Source organism: Cebus imitator, unplaced genomic scaffold (assembly GCF_001604975.1).
Source record: "Cebus imitator isolate Cc_AM_T3 unplaced genomic scaffold, Cebus_imitator-1.0 Scaffold9, whole genome shotgun sequence".
NCBI classification, from domain to species: Eukaryota; Metazoa; Chordata; class Mammalia; order Primates; family Cebidae; genus Cebus; species Cebus imitator.
In genome coordinates this window covers 7525675-7549979 of record NW_016107324.1, presented here as the reverse complement: position 1 = coordinate 7549979, position 24305 = coordinate 7525675, and the positions used below count along the sequence as shown (strand labels likewise).

At 35.2% G+C, this 24305-nt stretch overlaps 1 protein-coding gene across 1 annotated transcript in view; it reads right to left on the bottom strand.

Annotated features, from left to right (window-relative positions):
- CEP152 (centrosomal protein 152) overlaps nt 1–24305 on the bottom strand; it is a 77151-nt gene that overhangs the window by 8372 nt on the left and 44474 nt on the right. Inside the window, exons 14-22 of the mRNA XM_017544039.2 lie at nt 21884–22009; nt 21150–21259; nt 20265–20393; nt 19999–20131; nt 16084–16365; nt 14289–14420; nt 9392–10042; nt 6213–6333; nt 2358–2525 (exon numbers count right to left, since the gene is read on the bottom strand). Coding sequence (XP_017399528.1) covers nt 2358–2525; nt 6213–6333; nt 9392–10042; nt 14289–14420; nt 16084–16365; nt 19999–20131; nt 20265–20393; nt 21150–21259; nt 21884–22009 — 1852 coding nt within the window. The remainder of the gene's footprint in view (nt 1–2357; nt 2526–6212; nt 6334–9391; nt 10043–14288; nt 14421–16083; nt 16366–19998; nt 20132–20264; nt 20394–21149; nt 21260–21883; nt 22010–24305) is intronic.

Here is a 24305-nt window from a genome sequence, read left to right as displayed (position 1 = left end):
AGTGGAAAAATGGAATTTAAGAAACAAAGAAACAATCTATAATCACCTAATGTAATCACTTAATAGATATAATCACCTAACAGATTTACATTAAGAAAAAAATTCAATTAAACTACGGACTTAAAACAATGAGTTGATACAAAGGGTCAGATTTTAAGTATCAACTTTGATTATTTGCAAATCTTACGAGTTTTAGAAGACATCAGCTTCAAAAAGCACTGTGTAGAGTAACTATTATATGATCACAATGTATGGTGCTAAATACTATTTGTAAATAATAATCATATCCAACTGCTCTGTCATTGTATTATGTAAAACAAGTTGTCTTGGTTTTCATCATATTTTACCATATCTATGTTGTAAATATATCTACAGTTGGACAAATAACTCATGTCCTCTCTTGTCCTCTACTAAAAAGCTAAGTAATCGCAAAAGGAATTGCAGTTGTTAATTTTTTAATCTCAAAATTCTTAAAACCCCTTCCAGCCTTAAAGTAATTATTATATATCTCTTAGTAATAAGAGTAATAAGTGCCTTACTAATAAGCAGTCGATGGTAGTAGGTGGCTTCTCTTAGTCAACAATATTTCTTGAGTCGTGCTATGACGCCAGGCACTCTGCTAAGTGCTAGAACACGACTTGATCCTTATTGCTATAAAGTCTGCACTCCAAAGGGAAGTACAGACAGCAAACAATTACAAGGATGGTGAATATTATAAAAAGCATAGGAACCATGGGGAGTGTAAAACAGGAGGACTAAACAGGTCTGCAGTGGTTAGGAACGCCTCCCTGAGGAAGTCATGTACTGGGGAAAAGATGAGTAGGAGTTAGCAAATGAGATCAGAATGTTTTGGTGAAGAGAGAAGACAGTGAAATCCATGCTGTGGCTCTACTGAGAGCAATTAAGAGAGCTGGGAAAGATAAGGCTGGAGGGGCTGACAGGTACTGCCTCAAGATCTTTTTAAACTCCATTAAACTGAGTGTTTTTGTGTCTCATACTGAGGGCCGTGGCAAGCCACTGAAGAGTTTTAAACAAGAGTGTCATGTTTCAATTCACTTTTTAAAAAGATTGCTCCAGCTACCCCATGGAGAATGGATCAGAGGGGCTAGACTAGAAGCAGAGTGAGTCAGGAGATTATTGCCAGTGTCAAGGCAAGAGACAGAAGTGGATGTAGAAAATATACTTATTAAGCTGGTCTTTTCTGAATGACATCATTATTTGGGACCCTGGCATTTTGGTTTTTGTCCATTTAAACATTTATTATCTGGTATGTAGTGGGCATCATGGGTATTAGGATGAACAAGATATGGCATATTCCTTCTCCTGAGAAAATTCAGAATTTGGAGAAGGTGTCGTACAAGTGACCAAACAATTAAAATACAGAATAGTAATGGTGATAATAGAGGAAGAGTCAAGTGCTACAGGACCACACAAGAGCAGCCCACTTCACCCAGACTAGGGAAAATCAAGGAGGGCTTTGCAGATAAAGCATCTTCTGAGTTGAATCCTAAAGAACAAGAGTTAAGACTAAAAAGTAAACGTTGGGATAAAGTACAGGACAGAATACAAACATCATATGCAACGAAGGTCCAGCAGTAAAAGAAATATGACCAGTCAGGAATTGAAAACATTTCAAATGTAAAGAGTATCGCATATAGGCTATAAGCAATGCTGAAAGATAAGATGGAGCAGCCATCTAAGCCCCCAAACTTCCCTTCAGACGGGCAATGGGAAATGGTGGAAGATACCCTTCCAAATGCCCTCACAGCATTGTGATGAAAGGACTAGACAAAGGCCAGTCCAGACCCTCACGCCCTTGTTTATGGCTTTTCCCTCTATCTCAAATGCTGTTCTCCTTGGCAAACACCTCTATTTTTCAAGGCTTAGTCAAACCTTTCTTAACTTTAATAAGAGGTAGAATTAACAGTCCTTTTTCCTAAGTACACACTGCCAACAGCACTCAATGTTTAATTATTCGTTAATCTGTTTTTTAGATCTCCTCACTCAAACAAAAGCTTCTTGAAGGAAGGGAACATATCTCCATCAGAACTGGAATTCTGTACCATTTATTCACTGCTGCATTCCCAGTGCTTAGAAGCCTGCTTGACACATACTGGGCCCTCAATATCTGTTCAATCAAGAAAGGAAGAGAGGAATGTGACCTTTTTAATCAGAGCTGAAATCTTCCTCTTTTGAATTTTGTAATAATAATTTGATTAGCAAAAATAAGATCCAAATTAGTTTACATTAATCCCAAAAGAGGATCAGTGCACACATTAACTAAAATGTCACATTTGAACATTTCAACAAGGATCAAAGAGATTTATATTGGTAGCAGTGCTACTTTAAATGCTAACCTCCAAGTTTTTCCACTACAGCTTTGTGCTTCCTTTCTAAATGCTGAAGATGCCTACAGCATTTCTCCAGTTTTCCTTTCAGATCTTGACATTCCTGCTTTGCCTTTGCAAGTTCTTGGAAGCAGTGTCCACAGCATAAATCCTTAATTTCAAGGATCTTTTTCTTATCTGCAAAAATTAAATGACAGAAAACTTTTAAATCAGTTTAGACTAAGAACTACCAATAAAGAAAAAAAGAAAAGCAGATGACTCATGACTAAAGGCTACGGCACGACTGAAAGAGTGTCATGCTTAAGATAGACATTTACATACTGTTTCTACTACTTACTGGCTGTGTGACTTGGAGCATGTTACTTGTCTGAGGTACTACTGGATACCACCATCTACTTTAAAAACAGCCATAAAACCTATTGCTTTGAATCTTGGTACTGAATACCATTCCCTACTAATAGGAGTCAAGGATATTCAAGAAATGACTCCAGTACTGAGAGAGGTTATATACAAAATAAGACTGAAGTATCTTCCTATGCCAGAAAGTAAGAAAATACTCAAAAATACAGACATGTCACAAGGACATAGGAGCCAGTTTGAAGGAGCTTCACTAGCTGAAGCTGGGACAATTTGAGCACTAAATATAGTAATGAATTATAAAGTATTAAAAATAGGAATTTATGAGTCATCAATAATTTTATGAACGGTAAGTTGATAGGTGAGTTGGTAAGTAGGTAGGTAGATGAATGGATGGACAGATAAATACACAGGCAAATGAGATGGGAGGATTCTTGATTAAAACAACATGCTGAGTGCCAACTGGGGTAAGTAGAGGGAGGAAGTTGGAAGAATTATAATTTTGCAACCACCATAATAAAGACAGGATCAAGCAAGAATCATCAATGGTTGTCAAATCTAAGAGAACGTTTTTATGAGGAGAAGATATCTGCACGGTTTTAACAGTGTGTCCCCACAGATTGCTTATCAGTTGCAAGGGTGGGGCAAAAAAAAAAAAAAAAACCCGGTAATTACACAGTGAAGAAATTTAAGACAACATTTTCACCAGGGAATGAAAATTCACCTCACCAATAAAAGACAAACGGACACCACGGGCTTTCAGATGTGACAACATATTACCCATGCAGTGCTCCAGCCAAGAAAGCACAACCTGAATCTAATCGTGAAGACACGCCAGACAAACCCAAAATGAGAAAAGTTCTGTTAAAAAAAAAAGGGAAAGGGGGAAGCAAAGAATATTTCTCAAAAATGTCAATGTCATAAAAGACAAAGAGAGGTAGTGGAAATGTTCTAGATTAAAGGTGACTAAAGACACGTGACTAAGTGTAGCACCTGACCCTAAAGAAATCTCTGTCCTGGAGGAGGAGAAAAAAATGCTGTAAGACAGTATTTAGTCAATTGACAAAATTAGAACACCAACAGTGGATTAATACATACCTTTAATGTTAAATTTACTAAGGTTACACAAGAAAATATTTCTATTCCTGGAAAGTACAGTCTGAAGTACTTAGCCATAAAAGGTCACAATGTATATATAACTTATCCTCAAATGGTTTGTAAAAAAATGAAATATTCACATACACATATATACATATGGAGTTAAAATGTTAACAATAGGTGTATCTCATTAAGCGTATATGAATGTTCTTTGCAACTATTTTTATTTTTTATTTTTCTATAAGTTTGAAATTATTTCCAAATTTTAAAAATGATGTAAAAACTTTTAAGAGACTTACATGTATAAGAACTGTTTGGCACAGTACCTGCCATAGAGCAAGTACACAATAAATAATAGCTGTTGTCCTTAGTAATATATATAATTTACAAAATTAAAATAGACAAAACTGATTAAAAAGTAGAATATTAATATAAATGATATAATAAAGCAGTAATACAGTTGGCACAGGCTGCGGCCAATATACAAAATGTTACTGTAAAGTCACTGATCTGGCAAAATTATTCTTAGCTCTCTCCTGACATCTTAGTTTCATGAGCATTAAAGGACTGATAAAGCCTTACATTGGTATCATATACTGTATTTATATTTTTCATCTGGGATACTGCTGTAAAATTGGAAACCATGCAAATGCCACTGACAAGAGAACAGATATATCAGCTATAGTATATTCATGCCATGAAATACTACATAGCTATGAAAATGAATGAACTAGAGCTATTGCATCAACATAGACAAATCTTACTAGCATGCTGTTAAATGGAAAAAAAGCAAGTTACAAAGAATATAATGAGTATTAAACAATTTTTTTATAATGTTAAAAACATAAAAAGGCAACAACTTTTTGAGGGTACATACACATAATGAAAACATTTTTAAAAAGTAAGAGAATAATTTTTAACAATCAGAATATTTGTTAGCTCAGACTGGGGAGAAGTTGTGGGGACTGAACTGCGGTCAACAGCACTGGTGATGTTCTCTGTGCCTGAAGCTGAATAATAGGTTCTTGGTTGTTAGGCTTCATAACTCACAGATGCATACATATAATCTTTGAATGAACTAAGTATTTCATAATTAATGTTTAAAGTACTTTAAATAATAAGATATTAGAAGAATATAACCTAACAGTCAACAGTGATATGCTCTGGTGGTAGGATTTTAAAGGACTTTATCACTTAATACATGTTTTGTATTATTTCTAATGAATTTTTCAATATGTTTGTTTCTAAGGAAAAAAAAGACTGAAGAAAGAAAAGCATTTTTATAGTCTGATTTGTCTTTGGCCAAAACTAATTTCTTCTATATTTATAGGACTTCCTAAAGCTAAGTAACATCCAAAACTTGTTTCTACCCATTTCACAGATTAAAAAGGAATTCTCAAGCTATTCCAAATATGATGTAAAATAAAAAGTATAATGCAAAATACAAATTAAGGTAATATTACCATCCACTGAAATGGCAATAACATATTCTCAGTCACCTAAAAAAGGGGGTTTGTGAACAATGAGAAAGGCAGAGATGATATAGGCAGAGATTCTCTAAGATTCTGGTAACACTGCCTACTGAATTAGACATGTGTGGAAACTGAGGTTATTTGCTTAGTAGGCATGATTGGCCCTGGCAATTATTTGTTATTTTCCAGGTTACAATGGAAACAGCAAATAAGCAGTAGAGAGTGGGTGCTGTGTAGTTGTGTGGGGAGGAAAGGAACAGGCTGCAAGGGGTCAACAGGCTAAAAGGGAGGGGAGCCAATAAAGGATTTGCAAATTTCTAGCTCAGAAATCTCATTGAATAGGCAATATAAGTCCTAGACTCCTCAGTAAGCTCTGTGTACAAGGTGCTCTAGTGCAGTACAATAATTCTTTTGTTGTGACAAAGAGTCTAAGTCATTAAGGAAAAGTTAAACTATTAATTCATCGTTCTGCCACGCGTTGCAAAGAAAGAGATTAAAAACCCTGCCCATGCCCTCAGAAAAACTCAAAAATCAATTTGAAAACATCTCATACATTTCAGAAAGATTTCCATTAAAAAGTGATTGAAATAAGTTTCAGTAACTTGAATGAAAAAGTCTCTATTACTTGGCAATTCTCTTATGTGAACTTCTTGATTTCTCCGTAGTCAGGGAATAAAATCATGACTTCTATGAAAACTCTCATAATTCTCCTTGTAATAAGAATCACTTGTGAATGGAGGGAAAACAGTAAATAGAAGACGAGGGCTAAATCAACCCTGTTCTCTAAATACAAAATGAAATCGAGGAAAAGGAGACATTATATCAGAATAGTATTGCACATTTGTTCACATCTATGATCTCCTTTTATCCTCAAAGCAACCCTTCAGAAGGGTGATTACAGATGCTACAAAGACTGGTGGGAACAAAATCCAATTACCAACTTCTGCTTCTGTTTGTTGTAAGGCCAAGGGCTGAGCATGGTGTCCAGCAGTAGGTCCAGGGTCTCCTTGGCCAGTGCCCCGGCTGGCAGAATCCTTAGCGAGCTCGGCCATATTTCTCTGAAACAAATTATCTTTAAAGTTAATGCTTAGTAAAAATCTTTATGAAATTTTATATTTAAAATGCGAATATTAACAATACAAAGAGGAAACATTACCTGAAAAAAATCTTGCCTCAACTATCTATCAGCAATATTTTTCTTAAGGTGTTACATGAGTACTGTCACTGTACTAGAAACTAGCCTCCTATGATAATATTTTCCAAATTAGAACATTTTCTGACAGGCGACTGGTGAGCCGGCTATGAGACAGACAGAAGATATGGTTTGCACATTTATATATATGCATTTGAGATTTTTTAATGGCTTACATGATGAAACCACATGAAAGACGATATAAAATCAGAATTGTTCTTGAAAATCTAGAATGTTTTTACTACAGCAAATTTTACTACTACAAATTAGTAGTTTTACTACTACAAATTAATTAGCAAGTATAATACCAACCCTCTGCCTCCCATGAATTGAAAACAAAAGTAACAAATTATTTTAAATTTATATATTACCTCATATGCTTCTAAAAACTTCAACATATGCAGTAAATTTGTAAGGAAGGCCTGCTGAATGCCTAAGTTAAGACAGAAATTGAGGCTTAGCTAAATTAAACATCTTGCAGAAGACTATTTCTTCACTAATATTTATGGAATGCTTTTTGTGTTCTAGTCCTTGTCACAGGCAATACAGCTACTAAACCAATGGATTTTTAGGGCAATGTTTTCAGATTTTAGATGACTGCCAAATCAGAAAGAAGAGAATAGGTGATATTGAGAAAGCAGTCTTGTTCGATTATTTAAAACATATATGCTTGATTCTAGAAGCCTTGATTTTTAATTAAGCCTTTTAATTAAAACCATTTAATTTTCAGGAAACCTACTCACAATGTCTAACAGAAGCAGAGTTCAGCAATGATTGATAGAGAAGAGGCAATCAAGAAGCTATGGGTTTGAGGCCAAAGGAGTAAGAAAAGCTGAACCAAAATGCAGTCAATGTTTCCAGTTTCTATGCAAAACTGGAGAAGAAAAGTCAAGAGGACAGAAAACGTAGGATAATAGCAACTTGTCTTAGTTTTCACTTGACTTTGATGGTAAAAGAGACAACATACATCCTAAGTTTGCTTGAAAATTTTGTTTATCTGTTTTGAACTATAAATATATTTTGATAAGGCATTCATTTTCTTGACAGCTATATTTTTCATTCATTGCATCCTCTCCATTAAAAAAAAACCTTTTGATTGTCTTATTTTAATGAGGACTTGTTTTTATATATTAAACTATTTTTTGTTTAAATTTCTATGAACAGTTTCTTAAACTAGAGATTTAATAAGTTATAAATTAGAGTCCCTCACATTTACAGCACCCACATAACAAATTTAAAATCACAGCTTTATAATCATAGCTTTACCTTAAGGTACTGAGTGGAATTAGCTTGAAAATGGCAGAAGGTCAAGTATTACTTCTATGACAAATTCCAGATTAGACATCTCAAAGCCATCCTTTTCTCAGGAATGGAATCTGACCCACCCAACAAAAGCTGCAAATGTCTAAATTCTTAGCCAGATTATGTGAGTCTGTCTCCATAGACTTGTAAGCCACATTAAGTCACACATATGATCTTATACAGCTTACACAATTATAAGTTCTGTAAAAAGACTCCAGGGTTGATTTCATATGTATATATGAATGGTAGGAGAAAGGTGTCATAGTTTCTTGATTTCTATAACAGAAACTGCCTCTTCGGGAAAGCAAACTTGAAAGCATGTCAACGTAATTTTCCTATTACTTCTCATCTCAAATCTGCTATAGATAATTTTATTTTAATTATCTATTTTCTCCAAATTCTTTAATTTCTCTAAAAAAATCTCAATAAAGTGTTAAGCAGTATTCATGGGAAGTGATCTTGCCCAGTAATTTTTACATTGAAGGCAACTACTCAGTAGTAACATCTTTGTGAGGTCAAGGATAAAAATATCAACTGGGGTGAAGTAGGATGGAGAACTGATCTTTCAGGTCCCTCTAGCTCTAAAATTCTATACTGTTTTGAATGCAGGATGCAGCAAGGCTAAGCTGTGTTATGCATATCCTATTCAAACCCAAGAAATTAAGCCATGGATTTGTATTTTCTTTCTCAGGTGAGCAGCTGTGTGATTGCCCAATGTAATAATCTAGTAATCATCAAATATGGAATTGAAACTCACATTATTTTTCGTACTTTATAACTCTCCCAAGTAGATATTAATACCAAATGCTCAGTCTTGGCCTTGAAACTCTTTAATCACACTATCTTGATGGATCTTAACTCTTATGTCTCAACTGTTCTATCAGAACAACCTTATAATACTGGCATTTTTTTCCTGTCTCTAATTCCAAATGTTGAAAATGGCTAATTGCCATGCTTAGAATATCATTCTGGATCATTATGCATACCTAGTTTCTTTGGTCATAAGGTAGCAAGGCTTTGGTTTTATTGAATCTTTCACACAAATTAAAAGCTAATCTCGGAGAGTACTTATATAATGAAAAGAATATAATTAATTCAGAGTTTTATGCAAGTGAGACATATTTATCTTTTCTGTATAAACATTCTGTATTTGGTTGGCATTTTTTGCCTAAATGAGACATAAATTTCTTGAGGGCAACAAATAGGCTTCCAAACTCTTTAGAAGCTTTTAAGAAACTCTAGCATTATGCATATTTATTGAAGTTCTCAGGCCCAGAAAACAAAATTTGGAATAAAAATTACTCAGTTTCTGAAATCTCAGACCCTTAAAAAGAATAGCATATATATATATATATATATATATATATATATATATATATATTTTTTTTTTTTTAAAGACATTTAGAGGCGAAAAGCTTGTATTTGTGACACTACAAAGTAGTGAAGTTTGGCAACTAAATATGCAAACCTTTGGATTCGCTACAAAAAATTTTTTAAACCCCTGACAAAAACATAAAACTTACATCTACTAAACTTTAAAATGAAGAAAGGAAAAACTGCTAGATACAATTTCCATAATCATTCTTGGTGTTCAATATCTCCTCTCACTCTCAGGAACATACCTTTTCCCATTCTGGGTCGATGTTTTCTGTAAGCAGAGAAAGTGTACCTTGAAATGCTTTCTGTATGCAGGCCTTTAGTTTTTCAAAATACTGCACAGACATCCATTTCGAAGAACAAGTCGACAGGATTTCCAAAAGCTGCGTGTCCTCAGAATCATTGACGTGCTCCTTTTGGGTATCCCTTAAAAGAAACTCAAGTACAGTTAGGATGTCTTCCTCATACTGACAGATTTCCAGTTGGATCCGCTTGGCTTCCTGCATAGTCCATTCTCTACGACTCTGGTCTAGACATGTTTGTAATTCTGTCTCCTTCTGAAGAAGTAGTTCCGTTTTTTGTTTCATAAAGTCTTCTTTAGCTGCCGCAAGCACCTCATTAATTTTATTTCGGTGATCATCTAAAAATTGCCGGTAATCTTGTTCATTTTGTTCTTGGATTCTGTGGATTTCTTCTTGCTTTTCTTTGTTCCATTCACTTCGAGCCTTAGCTAACTCAGCCCTGATGACCACGGGGACTTCTTCGTTCTTTAACTTGAGTTCCCTCTGAAGAGAATGAAACTTCTCTTCCAATTCCTTTCCAGGAAGTATATTTTTCTTCCTATTTTCAAGCTCACTTTTCCATTTCTCTTTAGCTTCAGAAACAGCAAATAATATCTAAAGAACATAACAAACATAAATTTTAAAAGTCTTTATGATTCTCCTCATCCACAAAAAAATTAACTATTTGGGTTAACCTCTGAAGCTAAGAAATTTAAAAATCAAAATTAAAAGGAAAAGTGATTTTAGATATTATTCTAAAACCTATACTTACACTATACTTAAATATGTGTTTATGTGTATGTATACACACTTATATATAATTATATAATTAGCCAAAACTAATGTGAGAAAAAATTTGATACTAGTTTTAATACACAGTCTCAAATTTTACCCGTGCCCCAACAAATTAAGTATATTTTACCTAAAGCAAAAGCAAACTCATAAGTAATTTTTACTATTACTTAGGAATATAGCACATCCCTGCATAATTACTTGCTCATAAATGTAACTGTATATTAATGCACTTTCAGTGGCTAGAACAGCTCATTAAAGGACAATACCACAGAGAAGCCATTTTTCATTAGTCTAATATGTTTGTATGACAGAATAACAGAACTAGTGGATCACAGAAAACAACAGTACATAACCAAAAAGTAATAGGGAAATCAAAAAACCTGGGCCCTAGCTCCAATCCTGACACTGATTTGCAGAGGCAGCCTGGCACACGTGCTTAACAGAACAGACTCTGGAGACAAACTGCTGGAGTAACTTAAAAGCTGTGAAACTTGAGGGCCCATCCCTCAACTTCTTTGAGCCGCAATTTCCTCATCTATAAACTGAGAATAATGACAATGCCAGTTTGATAGCGTCCTTTAGGGTTAAATGACATAAGGACATAATCCATTCAAAGTACTTAGCCCAGAACCTGGCAGATAGTAAGGACTCAATAAATGTTACATAGTTATTACTTTTGGATGCATGACCTTGGAAAAGTCACTTAATCTCATTGGCACTAACATCTTCACCTATATAAAGTAGTAGAGTAGATAATGACTTTTAACATTCCCCAACTGAATTCAAAGAAGGCACAAGGACACAATAGTGTCAAAAGACAGAACTGGGCATCTCCAAAGGCTTGGCCTAGACAGTGGCAGTTACCATTAATCAATACTATATATATGGCTGGGATGACGAGATAGAGTATCTGCTTAATAAGTTTTCTGCTAAAGGAACCCAGTATCTAAGGTGAGCTTTACAAAAGAATTCACTGCAAAATTCCTTTCCTATCAGCAGAATAATTCAGTAGTGATTTGAAACATGTGTACATAGTATTTTTAGAGAAAACAGGTTATATTGCAACGGATGCCTGGAAGTCATTCCCAAGTGACTCGGGTAGAGGAGATGGATCCCACATAATTTGGACAATGTGCCAAACCTTTCCAAAGTGTGCATTTTCTCATGTGAGGTTTTACAAAGAAAATTTGACAGCATTCATCAACTCAAGTGGTTCCCAAACTTTGCTGTACATTGGAATCACCTGGGGAGCTTTTAAACATCCTGATGCCCAGGCTGAAGCCCATACAAAACAAAGTTAAGTTTAAGGGTAGGGGCCAGACAACAAAGATCCTCAAGTTATTCCAATGTGCAGCAAAGTTTGGGAAACACTGAACCAACTTAACTACTTCTGAATTCTGGAAACTGGCTTTACGTTGTCACAGATCTCAACTAATCACTCTAATCCTAAAATAACTACTCTATAGCCAATGCTATGGAACTGGCCCTTTCAGGACCTCTTTTGGTTTTGAGGAAGGATGCACAACCTGCTAACATTATGTGGCTAATGTAATTATCTAGAATAGTGCTACTTAGATCCAAGTGTAGTCCAAAGACCAGCAGTAACCCATTATCTGGGAGCCTCTTAGAAATGCAAATTCTGGCCAGGCACGGTGACTCACGTGTAATCCCAACACTTTGGGAGGCCTAGATGGACGTATCACTTGAGGTCGGGAGTTCGAGACCAGCCTGGCCAACATGGTGAAACCCCATCTTTACTAAAAATACAAAAAGGTGGCAGGCACCTGTAATTCCAGCTACATGGGAGGCTGAGGCAGGAGAATCGCTTGAACCCGGGAGGCAGAGGTTGCAGTGAGCAGAGATCATGCCACTACACTCCAACTTGGGCAACAGAGCAGGCTCCATCAAAAAAAAAAAAAGCAAATTCTCGGGACACTCTCTCCAGACCTACTGTATCATTATCTCTAGGAGGAAAGCCCAGGTAGCTATGCTTTAGCAAACCCTGCAAGGGATTCTCAGGCCTGCTGAAGTTTGAGAAGCAACAAAAACACTGTTCTCTCATTTCTATATTTCTGCATTCACAAACATCCAGGCCTTCTATGTTCTTAAAAAAATATCTCTTGGCCTGTTTTATTTTCTTTATTTTACCTAACTTTATTATTCTTCTTGACTTCTGAGCTCTGAGACACATATCCTCACAATCATATTGTTTTCTCTCTCCCTCTTAAATTTCCTTTTAAAATATTGCAGACATACTAAAAAGTATAGAGAATAATGTAATGAACACTCATGTACTACCATATAACTTAAGAAATATATTAAAATAGATTTTTAACTATGTTGAATTATTCTTTAATTTGTAGAATAATATGCCAAATACCAGATATGAATCTTTCACAATTTGTTACATACATTGTTTTCTAACATGGTTGTAACACCAGGAGGGAAGCAAATGCTTATTGCTGCTATATATTCTATGATATGGGTTACAGTTCAGAAGAGAGGATTTATACACCCAGCATAAAACAGTGTCTTCAGTTGGTTTTAGTTCGCATTTCCCTAATACTGGTAGGCATGAATGTTCTTCCTCTGACTTTTGATATTTGGACTTCTCATGAAGACTAGCCACTCACAGCTTTGGCATGTTTATCCACAGACTTGTGTTTTTCTTGTAAATTTGTATGAGCTCTTTATCATATATTTGTATTAACATTTCTCATATTTTATCCATTTTTCCTTTTTATTATCCCCTTAATTTTACTTTATTACAAAAACATATATTTTGTTGTTGTTGTTGTTGTTGTTGTTTTTGAGACAGAGTCTTGCTCACTCATCCAGGCTGAAGTGCAGTGGCATGATCTCAGCCCACTGCAACCTCCACCTCCACCTCCCAGGTTCAAGTGATTCTCCTGCCTCAGCCTCCTGTGTAGCTAGGATTACAGGCATGCACCACCACGCCCGGCTAATTTTGTATTTTTAGTAGAGATGGAGTTTCACCATGTTGGTCAGTCTCATCTTGAACTCCTGACCTCGTGATTCACCTGCCTCAGCCTCCCAAAGTGCTAGGATTACAGGCATGAGCCACCACTCCCGGCCAACAAAACATATTTCAACCTATTACTTTATCTTTGCTATTGGATATACTGCTGTGAAATTGAATTATTATGTACAAATCTGAAATCTTCCATTTTCTTTTTTCTATATTTTATTTAAAAATGTTTAACTCCTTCATTAACCTAGAGTTGACTGTGATACACATTAGGTAAACTTAATTTTTCCAAAGTGGTACCTGGCTATCATAAGACTACTTATTATAATTCCTCATTGTCTTGTTTTAAAACAAATTATTAAGCTTTTATTGATAGTAGGGCCTACCTTTGAAATCTGTATTGCACTGAATTAAAAAGAATTCTATTTTTGTGACTCAATAAAATCTGAGTTGTTGCTTTCCAATATATTCCATTATATGTTAGGGCTTGACTATAATTATTCCAGAACATTAAAAAAATTTCTAGTCCTTTTATTTTTCCAAATAAATTTTACAGAATTATTTTGTCAGCTTCAAAACTATGTTTAGTTTGTTGGCATTTTGATTAGAATTGGTTTAGACCAGTAAATTAAGTGGAAGAGCACACATGGTTATAATATCTGTATTTTCCAGTCAAGGAACATGACATTTCTGGAAAGAAGAATTGGCTATTTACTAATAAGAATGTTAGAAGACACAGCAGAGGAAACAATCTTTAAGCATGTGAAAGGTTACTGTATAGCTAATAATAAACAAATATATACCTGTTCTCAGTTTCACCTAAAGATAGGGCAAGAGAGACTGGGAGTTATTAAATAGTTTCTAAGTTATCCTCACAGTTGGGAAGATACATCATCTCTCTCAGAACAACTTGATGATGACAAGAACACTTGCTATGCTTTAAGTTATAGGCTTAACATGTACCATCATGTTTAATCCTTCAACAATTCTGAGTTAAGTACAAATTTCCAGGACTGAACTAAGAGACAGGATCAGGCAAGATGGTGTCCTGAAGTTTCTTTGCATAAGAGCTCTTACCCGTTTGTTCACAGAAATCTCATGCTGTTCTTCCCACTTCTTGTGTTCTGCCCTCACTAGTGCTTGATACTCTGCAAGCTCAGGTAGTTCTCCCAGCCATCGCTGACGAGCATTTTGCACAGCTATTTCTACCTGTAGGACATTGTAAGAGAAAGAGGTAAAGTGGAGTATAAAATTTCAAAAAGACCTCATTTTCCAACAGCAATTATGATTTCATGTGTATTTTACACTGTATATCACTACATAATAAAGGTAAACTGACTTCAAGTGTCTTACCTATCCCAAACAGTGGATTCTAAGCCTTTTGTTGTAAACTTCTCATAGCATCCCATACAAATGCCACACAGGAAGTGAGAATCTGTGATTGTTTGATGACTTGAGCTATCTTAGAAAGTGTTATACCAATTACCATTTCCAACAACTCCTATTTATCCTGGGAAAAAGGAGAAGGCCTGCTGGAGGGCTGCTTGGTACCAACTGCTGTCTAATGACTACACTCACCACCACCACCCTCCTGATTCCTCATGCTCTACACGTGTGCATGCGTGCGTGCACTGATATAGTTTAGAGCCCTACACCTGCAAACTTTCCTACTGTGGAGAATGAGTTTGTCCTAAAGAATGAGGGTGATAGCTCTAAAGGCAAAAAATTAAGGCTTGATTAATTATGAGGGTGATCTGGTTGTAAATCTGCCACCAGTTACCAGAAGATTTATTTGTTAAATAATTTTTCCTTATTCCTTTATTTTCAAATACACATAGATATGCGGATATATGTGTCTTTGTATATATATGTACATATAGACAAAAGCAGGGTTGATATAAGAAGCTGTATTTCTCGTTAAAAGTGCTAAATATGTCAATGTGTAAACTTTATGTACAAACTCTAAGGAGTTAAGAAATGGAGAAAATATAAAGCTCCTATAGAAATTTGTCTACTTAAAAAGTTATTATGAAACATTTCCTTTCTGCTGTATTATGCTATTTAAGATTAATAATTTTGTAAATACCAAAGCAGCACCTTTTTGTCTGTGGAACGTTTTCTTAACTCTGTCGAAACCCTTCAGTAAACATTTCGGTAAACTAACTGATTGAAGATATCCTTGCTACCATTACATATATTTGCCTATATTTCTAGACTTCAAGGGTGTCCTGTAAAATCATGGAGAACAGTGTTACAAATAAACGGAATTTCAAGTATTTATCAAAAGCAGAGTGTACTTTCAAAACCTTTATATTGAGAGCTATCTTAAGGGTTTATAATAAGTAATAAAATTTAAATAAAAATACATAATAGATGTATCAAAGACCAGGGAACTCTTGAGGCTAGAAACCCTGTCAGGTAGGTCTGTGAGGCCAAAACTTTTTCCAAAATAAGACACTATCTGTTTTGTTATTGCTGTTCTCTCATGCATTAAACAGCACAGTTCTCCAAAAGCTACATGCTGTGATCATGTCACTGTTCTGACAGTCAATGGAATGTGTGCTTGGGTATTCTTATTTTTTAAACATTTCTCAGATTAATTTTCCAATACTGTAAATATAACCCATACAAACAGAAGTTCTTTAGAGTCCCCAGTTTTTAAAATTGTAAAGAATATACAGGAAAACTGAGGGGTGACAGTTTTATAACAGAAATAGTATGAAGAAAAATTTAGAAATATGACAGATTTTCTATCCTAGAAATTCACAAAATCTTTATAAAGTTATGAATGAGTTTAATGGTAGCATTTCATGGGTTTTCATTAAGAGACAGGCAATTCCAATAAAGTCACTAGAATAAACCTGCCTATTACCTGTTTGGTAATATTTTCACAATATTTTAGTTCCAATTCCATTTCAAGTTTCTTCACAGCCTCCTTGATGGCTGTGTCCTTCTCTTGTTCTAAGTTTTGCTGGATCGTACGCTTCTGCTCCTCTATCATGATTGCCATCTCTTTCTTGGAAATAACATCACTGGTGGTTACTTGGTCAGTTTGGCTGCCACAATCGGAGGTCTTCTTTTTCATTGCCTTTATAGTTTGATCCAGCTTAGACTGCCACTCCTTTTCAAGCTGTTGAGTGAGTTTTTCTTTGATCTGTTTTCAGAAGAAAAATCAGAGAAAAATATTCAAATAAGTAAAAACTAGAATTAAAAGCTAGCCAGAAAAGCAACCACAGCTGTGTTTGAAAACCATCTAGATATTGTTGTAGTAATTATAAAAGGTTTAGAAATTTAGTCAATGAAAATACACTCTCAAGTAAAACTTGAGACTTACTCTTTGAACCTAACTACATGACAAAAATCACATGAAAGATTTAAGTATGTTGTAGAAAGTCAGACTATCTTGCTCTCAATATACAACCTTCTGGAATCTTTCATATTGCCACTACAAAGACGGCAGGATTAAAAAAAAAAATTTACAGTTAATGTGTTTTGCCATCAACACCATGCTATCCACAAAGGACTGAGTAAATCTAATTAACGAACCGAAAACTGAAAAATCTAAAGAACAGTTTTACTCACTTGAAAACCTTAGAATCTTATACGTTATAAAGTTAAATTTTACTAAGCAGGCTACATTTAAAAGGGAGGCAGTATTACTGGAAGAACATCTTAATGATTTTTCTCAGTGCAGTTGAACTAAACACAGTTTTAGGCAAAACTATGAAACAGCATAATTTGCTTTTCCCTTTTTCTGTTTACCACCTGGGTATCTGAGGCTCTCCAAATGTTTCCCTGGCTACGAGATCAATAGTAATTAATAACAATTTTGTAGATAGAAGAATCTGGTTGAGGCCAGGTGGAGTGGCTCATACCTGTAATCCCAGCACTTCAGGAGGGTGAGGTGGGCGAATCACCCGAGGTTAGGCATTCGATACCAGCCTGCCAACATGGCAAAACCCCATCTCTACTAAAAATATAAACATTAGCTGGGCATGGGGTAATAAATTATGTGTTTCTGAGACTGCCCATTACTTCTTTTAATCCATGTTATGGATTATTTGTTATAGATATTAGTCTAGAGTTATGATCATTTCACAATATGAAATCAGATCATGGTTTCATTTTGAGGAATCAAAGCAGTGCCTATAAAACTTGTTATATACTGAATTGGGGTGAAAAGTCAAGAGGTGGCTAAATTCTTAAAAACAAAACAAAAAAAACTGGTGTAGTAACTGCTAATAGCTCAATTCTGAAAGGTAAAGTGGGTGATTAGTAAGTGCCTAGTGAATAAAAATTACTTATCTGTTCAGGAAGAATTGTCTTCTGTAGTTAGTACTACATTTTTAAAATGTGGTAAACAGAAAGAAATTTTAATCCACACCTCTTTCTGTTCCTTATCCCAACGTGCTTTGGCTGAGATCACTTCATTTTCAACTTGCTGTTTAGTATCAGCTTCTTGATCTTTCAGCCACTTGCTCTTTTCCCTCATAAGTGTATCTTGGTACTTTTCTTCAAGTTCCACCTGCAGTTTGCTTACATATTCTTCTCTTTCCTCCAATAGCTGTCTCTTTAAACAAAATTCAAATAAGTATCTCTCTACACAGTAACAGTCTCCAAGTTAAAACATATGAACTTGTTGTACATGGCTTGGATAGCCAAAAAATCCCTCTAACTTCTAAAAATCACCTATCTAACTCATATTACAATTGTATAAATAAGCCTTAATGTGTAAAGGAATGGCATTATGAATGAAAATGTGGATCATCTTTGCCTTGTCTGCAAATTCATGACCTTGACTGATTACTATCCAACCTGAACGGTTCTAAGACTTTTTTCACCCTTTCTTTGAATGAGCCAGGTTAACGTGTGAGGAAAGCTCTGTGTGCTAAAAAAAAAGCTTTAAAACTTCGAATTGAGTTCCTACTTAACCTACAACCTGACTCAGCAAGTTTCAGACAGCAGTGTGTGAAACAAAAAAATACACCCTTTAACTCTTGGTGTTACCTGACTCATAAATTCTATATCCAGATTAAGTTCCCCACCTAAAGCTAAGCTGCAGTAAAATGGCTTAAGTTCTGTCAAGAAGAGCTACCCTAAAAGCGCCCTCACTTGTTCTAGAGTTTAATAAGATTCTCCCATTGCGTATGTGAAACATTTCCTTCAAAAAAAAAAGCGGGGGGGGGGGGAGGGTAGTATATTTTTGCCTACCTCTAAAGAATGTGAGATTAGACAGTCTCCTAAATATAAAGATGTTTCAGTTCTGACTGGCTTATACTACTAAGGGCTTATATAATTCTACAGTAAAAAACCAATGAATTCCCAGAGAGGGAAGAAATTAAACTTCTAATGTTTTAAGTACACTGGCCTTTTTAGGGTGAGGTAGGGGGAGGAGAATAACCAAAAAAGGGATAGCAAAAGGGAGTTTCAGGGTGATAAAACTGTTGTGTATCCTGAAAAACCTATACATGTGTTAAAAGTTTATAGAACTATATACCCAGTGGCAGGAGGAAGTCAATTTTACTGCATAACAATTTTAAATTTTTAAAGAAAAAAAATTTAACCTCTAGGTTTATTTTTTTGAAGGGCCAAATAGCAGTTTAACTTTTCTTCTTGCACTTGTGTACAAACATAAGCCAAAATATCAGTCAGTAGCAGCTATTAATTGCAAATGACCAATTATACGAGATCAAAAATTTTTCTTCAGATGGATTCTTGCTCTGTAGTCTACAGTGGAGTGCAGTGGCACAATCTCGGCTCACTGCAGCCTCTTCCCCCTGGGTTCCAGTGATTCTCCTGCCTCAGTCTCCTGGGTAGCTGGGACTATAGGTGTATGCAACCATGCCTGGCTAATTTTTGTATTTTTAGTAGAGATGGGGTTTCTCCCTGTTGGCCAGGCTGGTCAAATTTTACAGTCAAATTGATTCTATTAAAAGTATCAGAAAATATTCCTGAAAAGAATGATCCCTTTGAGAACATTGCTTTTATGTTCTTGCCTATATAAAGAATCGTACTAGATATTTCCCTATTTTAATTTTTAAAACATTACTGAAAGCTAAGTCCTCAATTTCAAGATAAGATCCTTTCTCACTTTTATACTGCCATACCTACCTAAAACAGTTCCCTTTAGAAGTTCTTTTTCCACTGGATGATATATATACGTGGCATGTTTTTCACCATGTTAATCTATTCAACAATAATCAAGATATTAAATAAACTGAATTCCTCACCTGCTCTTTACTATTCTTTTTCTGTGATAGTAATAGCTTGCTTTAATATAACTTATTCAAAAATCTCTGTATAGAACATTTATTCAAGCATTTCAAAATATTTTCTAATCTTGACGCAGATAGCTTTCAAACTGTGGTTTGCCGCTGGTCCAAAGTATGAAGGACAGTTAGGCCTGTGTCTGGGTGAGGCTCCAGGCCACGATAGGGAAGAAAAGAGGAGGTGTGACTGTTTACATGTGATCTGACTCCTGGACACTCTCCAAGCGTGACTCAGAAGAATCAGGCAGAGTTGGAGAATCTACTCTAGCCCCTCCAGCTTCCCTGAAGGAGATCATACGAAGACACTGAACTTGCTGTCCATATTCTCCATATCATCACTTTCCCTATCATGAGACCAACATTCAAATTCCTACTCTTCTCCCCAGAAGAATAAAATTACAATGAGATAGTGAGAGAGAAATGGATCCGAGGAAAAGGGCTCTGAAGGAATGCTCTGTGCAGTGCTCACAGAATGATACAGGGTGTCCTGAACAGTCAACACTGAACTTGTACTGTACCTTCTCTTGAGCCCGTTGCTCCTTTTCAACGGTTTTCCTGAGAGTCGATTCTAGGTTATCCTTCTCTCTGCATACTTCTAGGTAACATTCCTGCACAGCAGTCATCTCTTTATTCACCTTATCCAACTCAGACCTTGGATACACAAAAGCAGCAACTAAATGACCACAGAAAAATACAAGGGCTGCAAAAGAATTTTCCTCTAAATTATGGCATAGAGGTATGTAGTCGCTACAGCTTAAAAGGCAGCTAAACTCTTTATTCTCACCTCAGTTGCAAGTGAGTTCTCTCATAAACCTCAAAGAGTTGCTGCTTCTCCAAAGCATGCTTTGCTAATAGGCTTTCACGTATTTGAGTTTTCATGGCTTCATGGTGCTGCTGATAAGTCCTCTCACACCTAGAAACAGAGCAGAATCAAAGGCAATGCCCAGCCTCACTACTAACACCAAAATGAATTGGCTTTCTTCCTTCCTCCTCACCTCTTCCCTCTAATGCAAATTATAATTGAGGTCAGATTACTTTTCCCGAACTAAAAGTGGTAATACTTAATTAATAACTATCTTAATAGAATCTTCAAAATTTTCTTTATTCAAATGTTTCTAGAGAAAAATCAGAAACTTGGATGTGAGAATGCCCCAGTCCTTCAAATAGAGATAGTTATCTATGTTGGGGACTTTTACTTATAAAAAATTAATTGAAATAATTGAGAGTATGCCTCCAAAATTTCAAGTCATCTATTTTAAATACAAATACCAGCAGTCCCCAACTCACAAGTAAGTTATGTTCCAGAAGTCTGTTTCCAAGTTTATGATTTGGTATTTGGAAGACATATTCCCTCTCACAGACTGTTTTCTTTATAAAGAATAGTTTCCCAGGCTAGTATTTAAAAAAAACACTAAGCTATAATATTTCAGTGAACTACAGCTTCAATGATACTATAGAACCCAACCCACTACATAACATTGTTTCTATGGAAAATGTGTTCCAAATTCTTATTTCAAAAGCCAGGGACTCATCTCTGCCAATCCAAGATCTCAACAGGGTAGAATTCACTCAATCATTTTGAATCTTTTTGTCAATGGGGGGGAAGGACAGGGACTTAGAGGGGAAGGGTAACCAGGAGACAGTTGTCAGGCACCTATACAGACCTTACCTATCCACAGCTTCTTGTTTATCATGGTCAAAATCTTGTACCATTTGTCTCATTTGATTACATAAGTCTTGATTTGTATTTCTCAGTTTTTCTTCAGTTTCTTTAAGTTCCTAGACACAAAAGAATATAAGGGACTTAGAGAAAATAAGCATCATTCTCATTGACTAGTTTTATCTTATTTTAAAATATTTTCTGTGCTCTATCTCTGCCGTATAATAATATATGACATATTATTTTTATAATTCTACAAAAGAAAAAGTCTCTTCACGCTTTGATAAAAACATAGATTCATTTATTTGACAAGTAGTTTTTTTGACAGGACTAAATGTTTAAATTTTTATTTACTTTGAAATACATAAAACAAAAATATATAACCAGAGAAGTACTGGCTACCTGATGCCTTAAAATAATTCTCAGTATTCAATAATCTTCAGCAACCATCTAAAAAAGCAAAGTTTTACTTCTGGGTCAAGAGCTGGCTAAAGAAGAAAGAATATCTCTGTCAGCCATGCTACCAGAGAGAAAGAAAACTTGAACTACACTAACTTACCTTCCAGTGAAACTACTAACCAATAATCACTAGTAAAGGGAAATAACTGGAACTCACTGTCACCTACTAATATACTTGTCTACTAACTCACATTGCCTCTATATTTGCAAAAAGTCTATTATATCCTTTGTATTTACCAAGGAAATGAAAATTCTCATAAAATATAAAAAATATTTTTAATTACCTGATTTTGTTGTTGTAAAACTTGAATTTCATTTTTAAGCAGCAGAATATCATCTCTGACAGTATTAGGAGTAGAAGATTCAGGCCATAATTGATTCGTTGGTTTTTCTGAGGTATCTGTTTTAGTCTGAATGTTAAAAAGTCAAAAGTTTTTCAAACCTTAAAAATTTCAGAATATTCACTCTGAAATAATTCCATGCTTAGAGAAATTGCAAACAGTACAAATAATCTCCATATAGCTTTTATTCTTCTTTCCCTAATATAACTACAGCACAATGATCAAAACTAATAAATTCACATAGATGCAATACTATCAAGTAATCTACAGACCTTATACAAATGTCTCCAATATGCCCCAAATATCTGTTTTCTGGTCCAAGATCAAATCCATGATTCTGAGTGGCATTTAGCTGTCATGTTTCATTAATCTCCTCCAATCTAGGACAGCTCTTCAGTCTTTCAAACCCATGACGTTTTCTAAGAATACTAACCTGTTATTTTGTAGGATGTTCCTAAATTTGGATTTTTTGGGTTTATTAAAATCAGGTTATACATCTTTGCAATGCATGTCAAGAACTGATATGTGCTCTTTGCAGGAGACACATGATATCACTGTGTCTCACCACTGGTAATAATCAATTGAAGGCGCAGTCTGCCAGTCATCTCCATTGCAAAGCTATTATTTTTTGTCTTATAATAAATGATAAGTATCTTATAGGATACTTGAGAAGATGCAAATATTCTATGTTCTCCTACTAAGATCAAGTATTTATCCTATTTATGTATTCATTTATGCCAGCATTAACTCATGGACATATATTTTATTCAATAAATACCACTTTTAAGACTCACGATAGACTTTGGTAAATTGCTTTCCAGAAATGCCATACAAATGTATACTGTCAGGTAGTACATGGGTCTGCCCATCTCTCTTCACCTCCAATGGCAGTGACTATCTTTAAATAAATATCTTTGATGGGAAAAGAATATCTAACAATAGCTTTCATTTGTATTTGTGTTACCACCAAAGTGCAACCTCTTAGATACCTTCATTGTCCATTTGTTTTTCCATCTTCCCAGATTTATCTGTTTTTATAACTTTGCATATTTTCCTCTTACTGTTTTCCTTATCTACTTTTCTGAGTTCTTTATTGGTTGATGGGGGTTACAAAGATTTAAAATAGATATATAATCCATTTCACTTGTTGGTTTATGTACCTGGACTCTGAGCTCTTTGCTACAACACAGTGGCTCACCCCTGTAATCCTAACACTTTGGAAGGTGGAGGCAGGCAGATCACTTGAGCCCAGGGCTGAAGTAACTTTGAGGAAAATCAGAGTTTAGATGTAGACTACCAAGAATTCACTATGGCAATAGAGTTGCTGGACAACAAGAATATTCAAAGATGAGATAGTCCTTCAGTCTACTGATCAACCAGACTACAAAGAGAAAGGGAAAGGCTAAAAAAACAGCACAATGCATGACCACTATCAACTGCTACACATGATAAAGTGTATCTGTATAGCAAATGCCATTAGCAACTTTAATATAGAGCAAAGAAGGCACCAAGATACCTGATCTAAGGTTCAGACTCAAAATCAGGTTTCTATTCCACTAAATCTTAGAGCACTCCCACCAAAATGCTTAAACTAATAAACTCTAATGTCCTAATACAAATTGAGAAACAAGCTTTCATTCCTATCCTTTTAAAGGGCAATAATGAAAACAGCTTGATTTAAAGATGTTAATGTTGCGGGGGGTGGGGTTTGATCTCATTTGTTGTTAACATTAAAATATGTTTCAGTCATCAAATATAGTTACTCAGAAGAGGGAATCAGGCTGGAAAGGATTTTGATAGTAAAAACACTGTTATTTCCAAAATGTAAATTAGCCACAATTAAAATTCCACAATAATTAGCACAGTAGAACATATATACTTTAGCAGAGCTGTTTTCATGAACACAACTCCTAGTTTAAAGAATAGGAGACAAACAGTACTAAAGAAGGAGGTAAACAGTTATCTCCACCCAGGAGGAAAAGGAGTACACTACCCACATTCCTTTTCCCTCTTCTTTTCTTCTTCTTAGTTATTAGGTCTTTTATATATTATTTTCTATTGGGAGTATAGATGAGTGAGAATTTGTGAAATATGGAAGGGTAAAAAAGCCATCTATAAAGCAGAGCAGTCGTAAAGATCTCTGTGATAGCATGATCTTGCGGAAATATCTTTGACTTACTTATTAGTCATGTGTTTAGTTTCAATTTGTCTAAAATGGGCTCTATAAACTCAAAAGTGTCACAAAGTGCTCCAGCTTCATTTTCCTAACTCAAGAATACAGAGGTGGATTTCAATGACTGATATAACCAGATTTTGTGCCTTTTCCGTCTGTACCACCATCACTATAAAATTAATGTCCTTATGT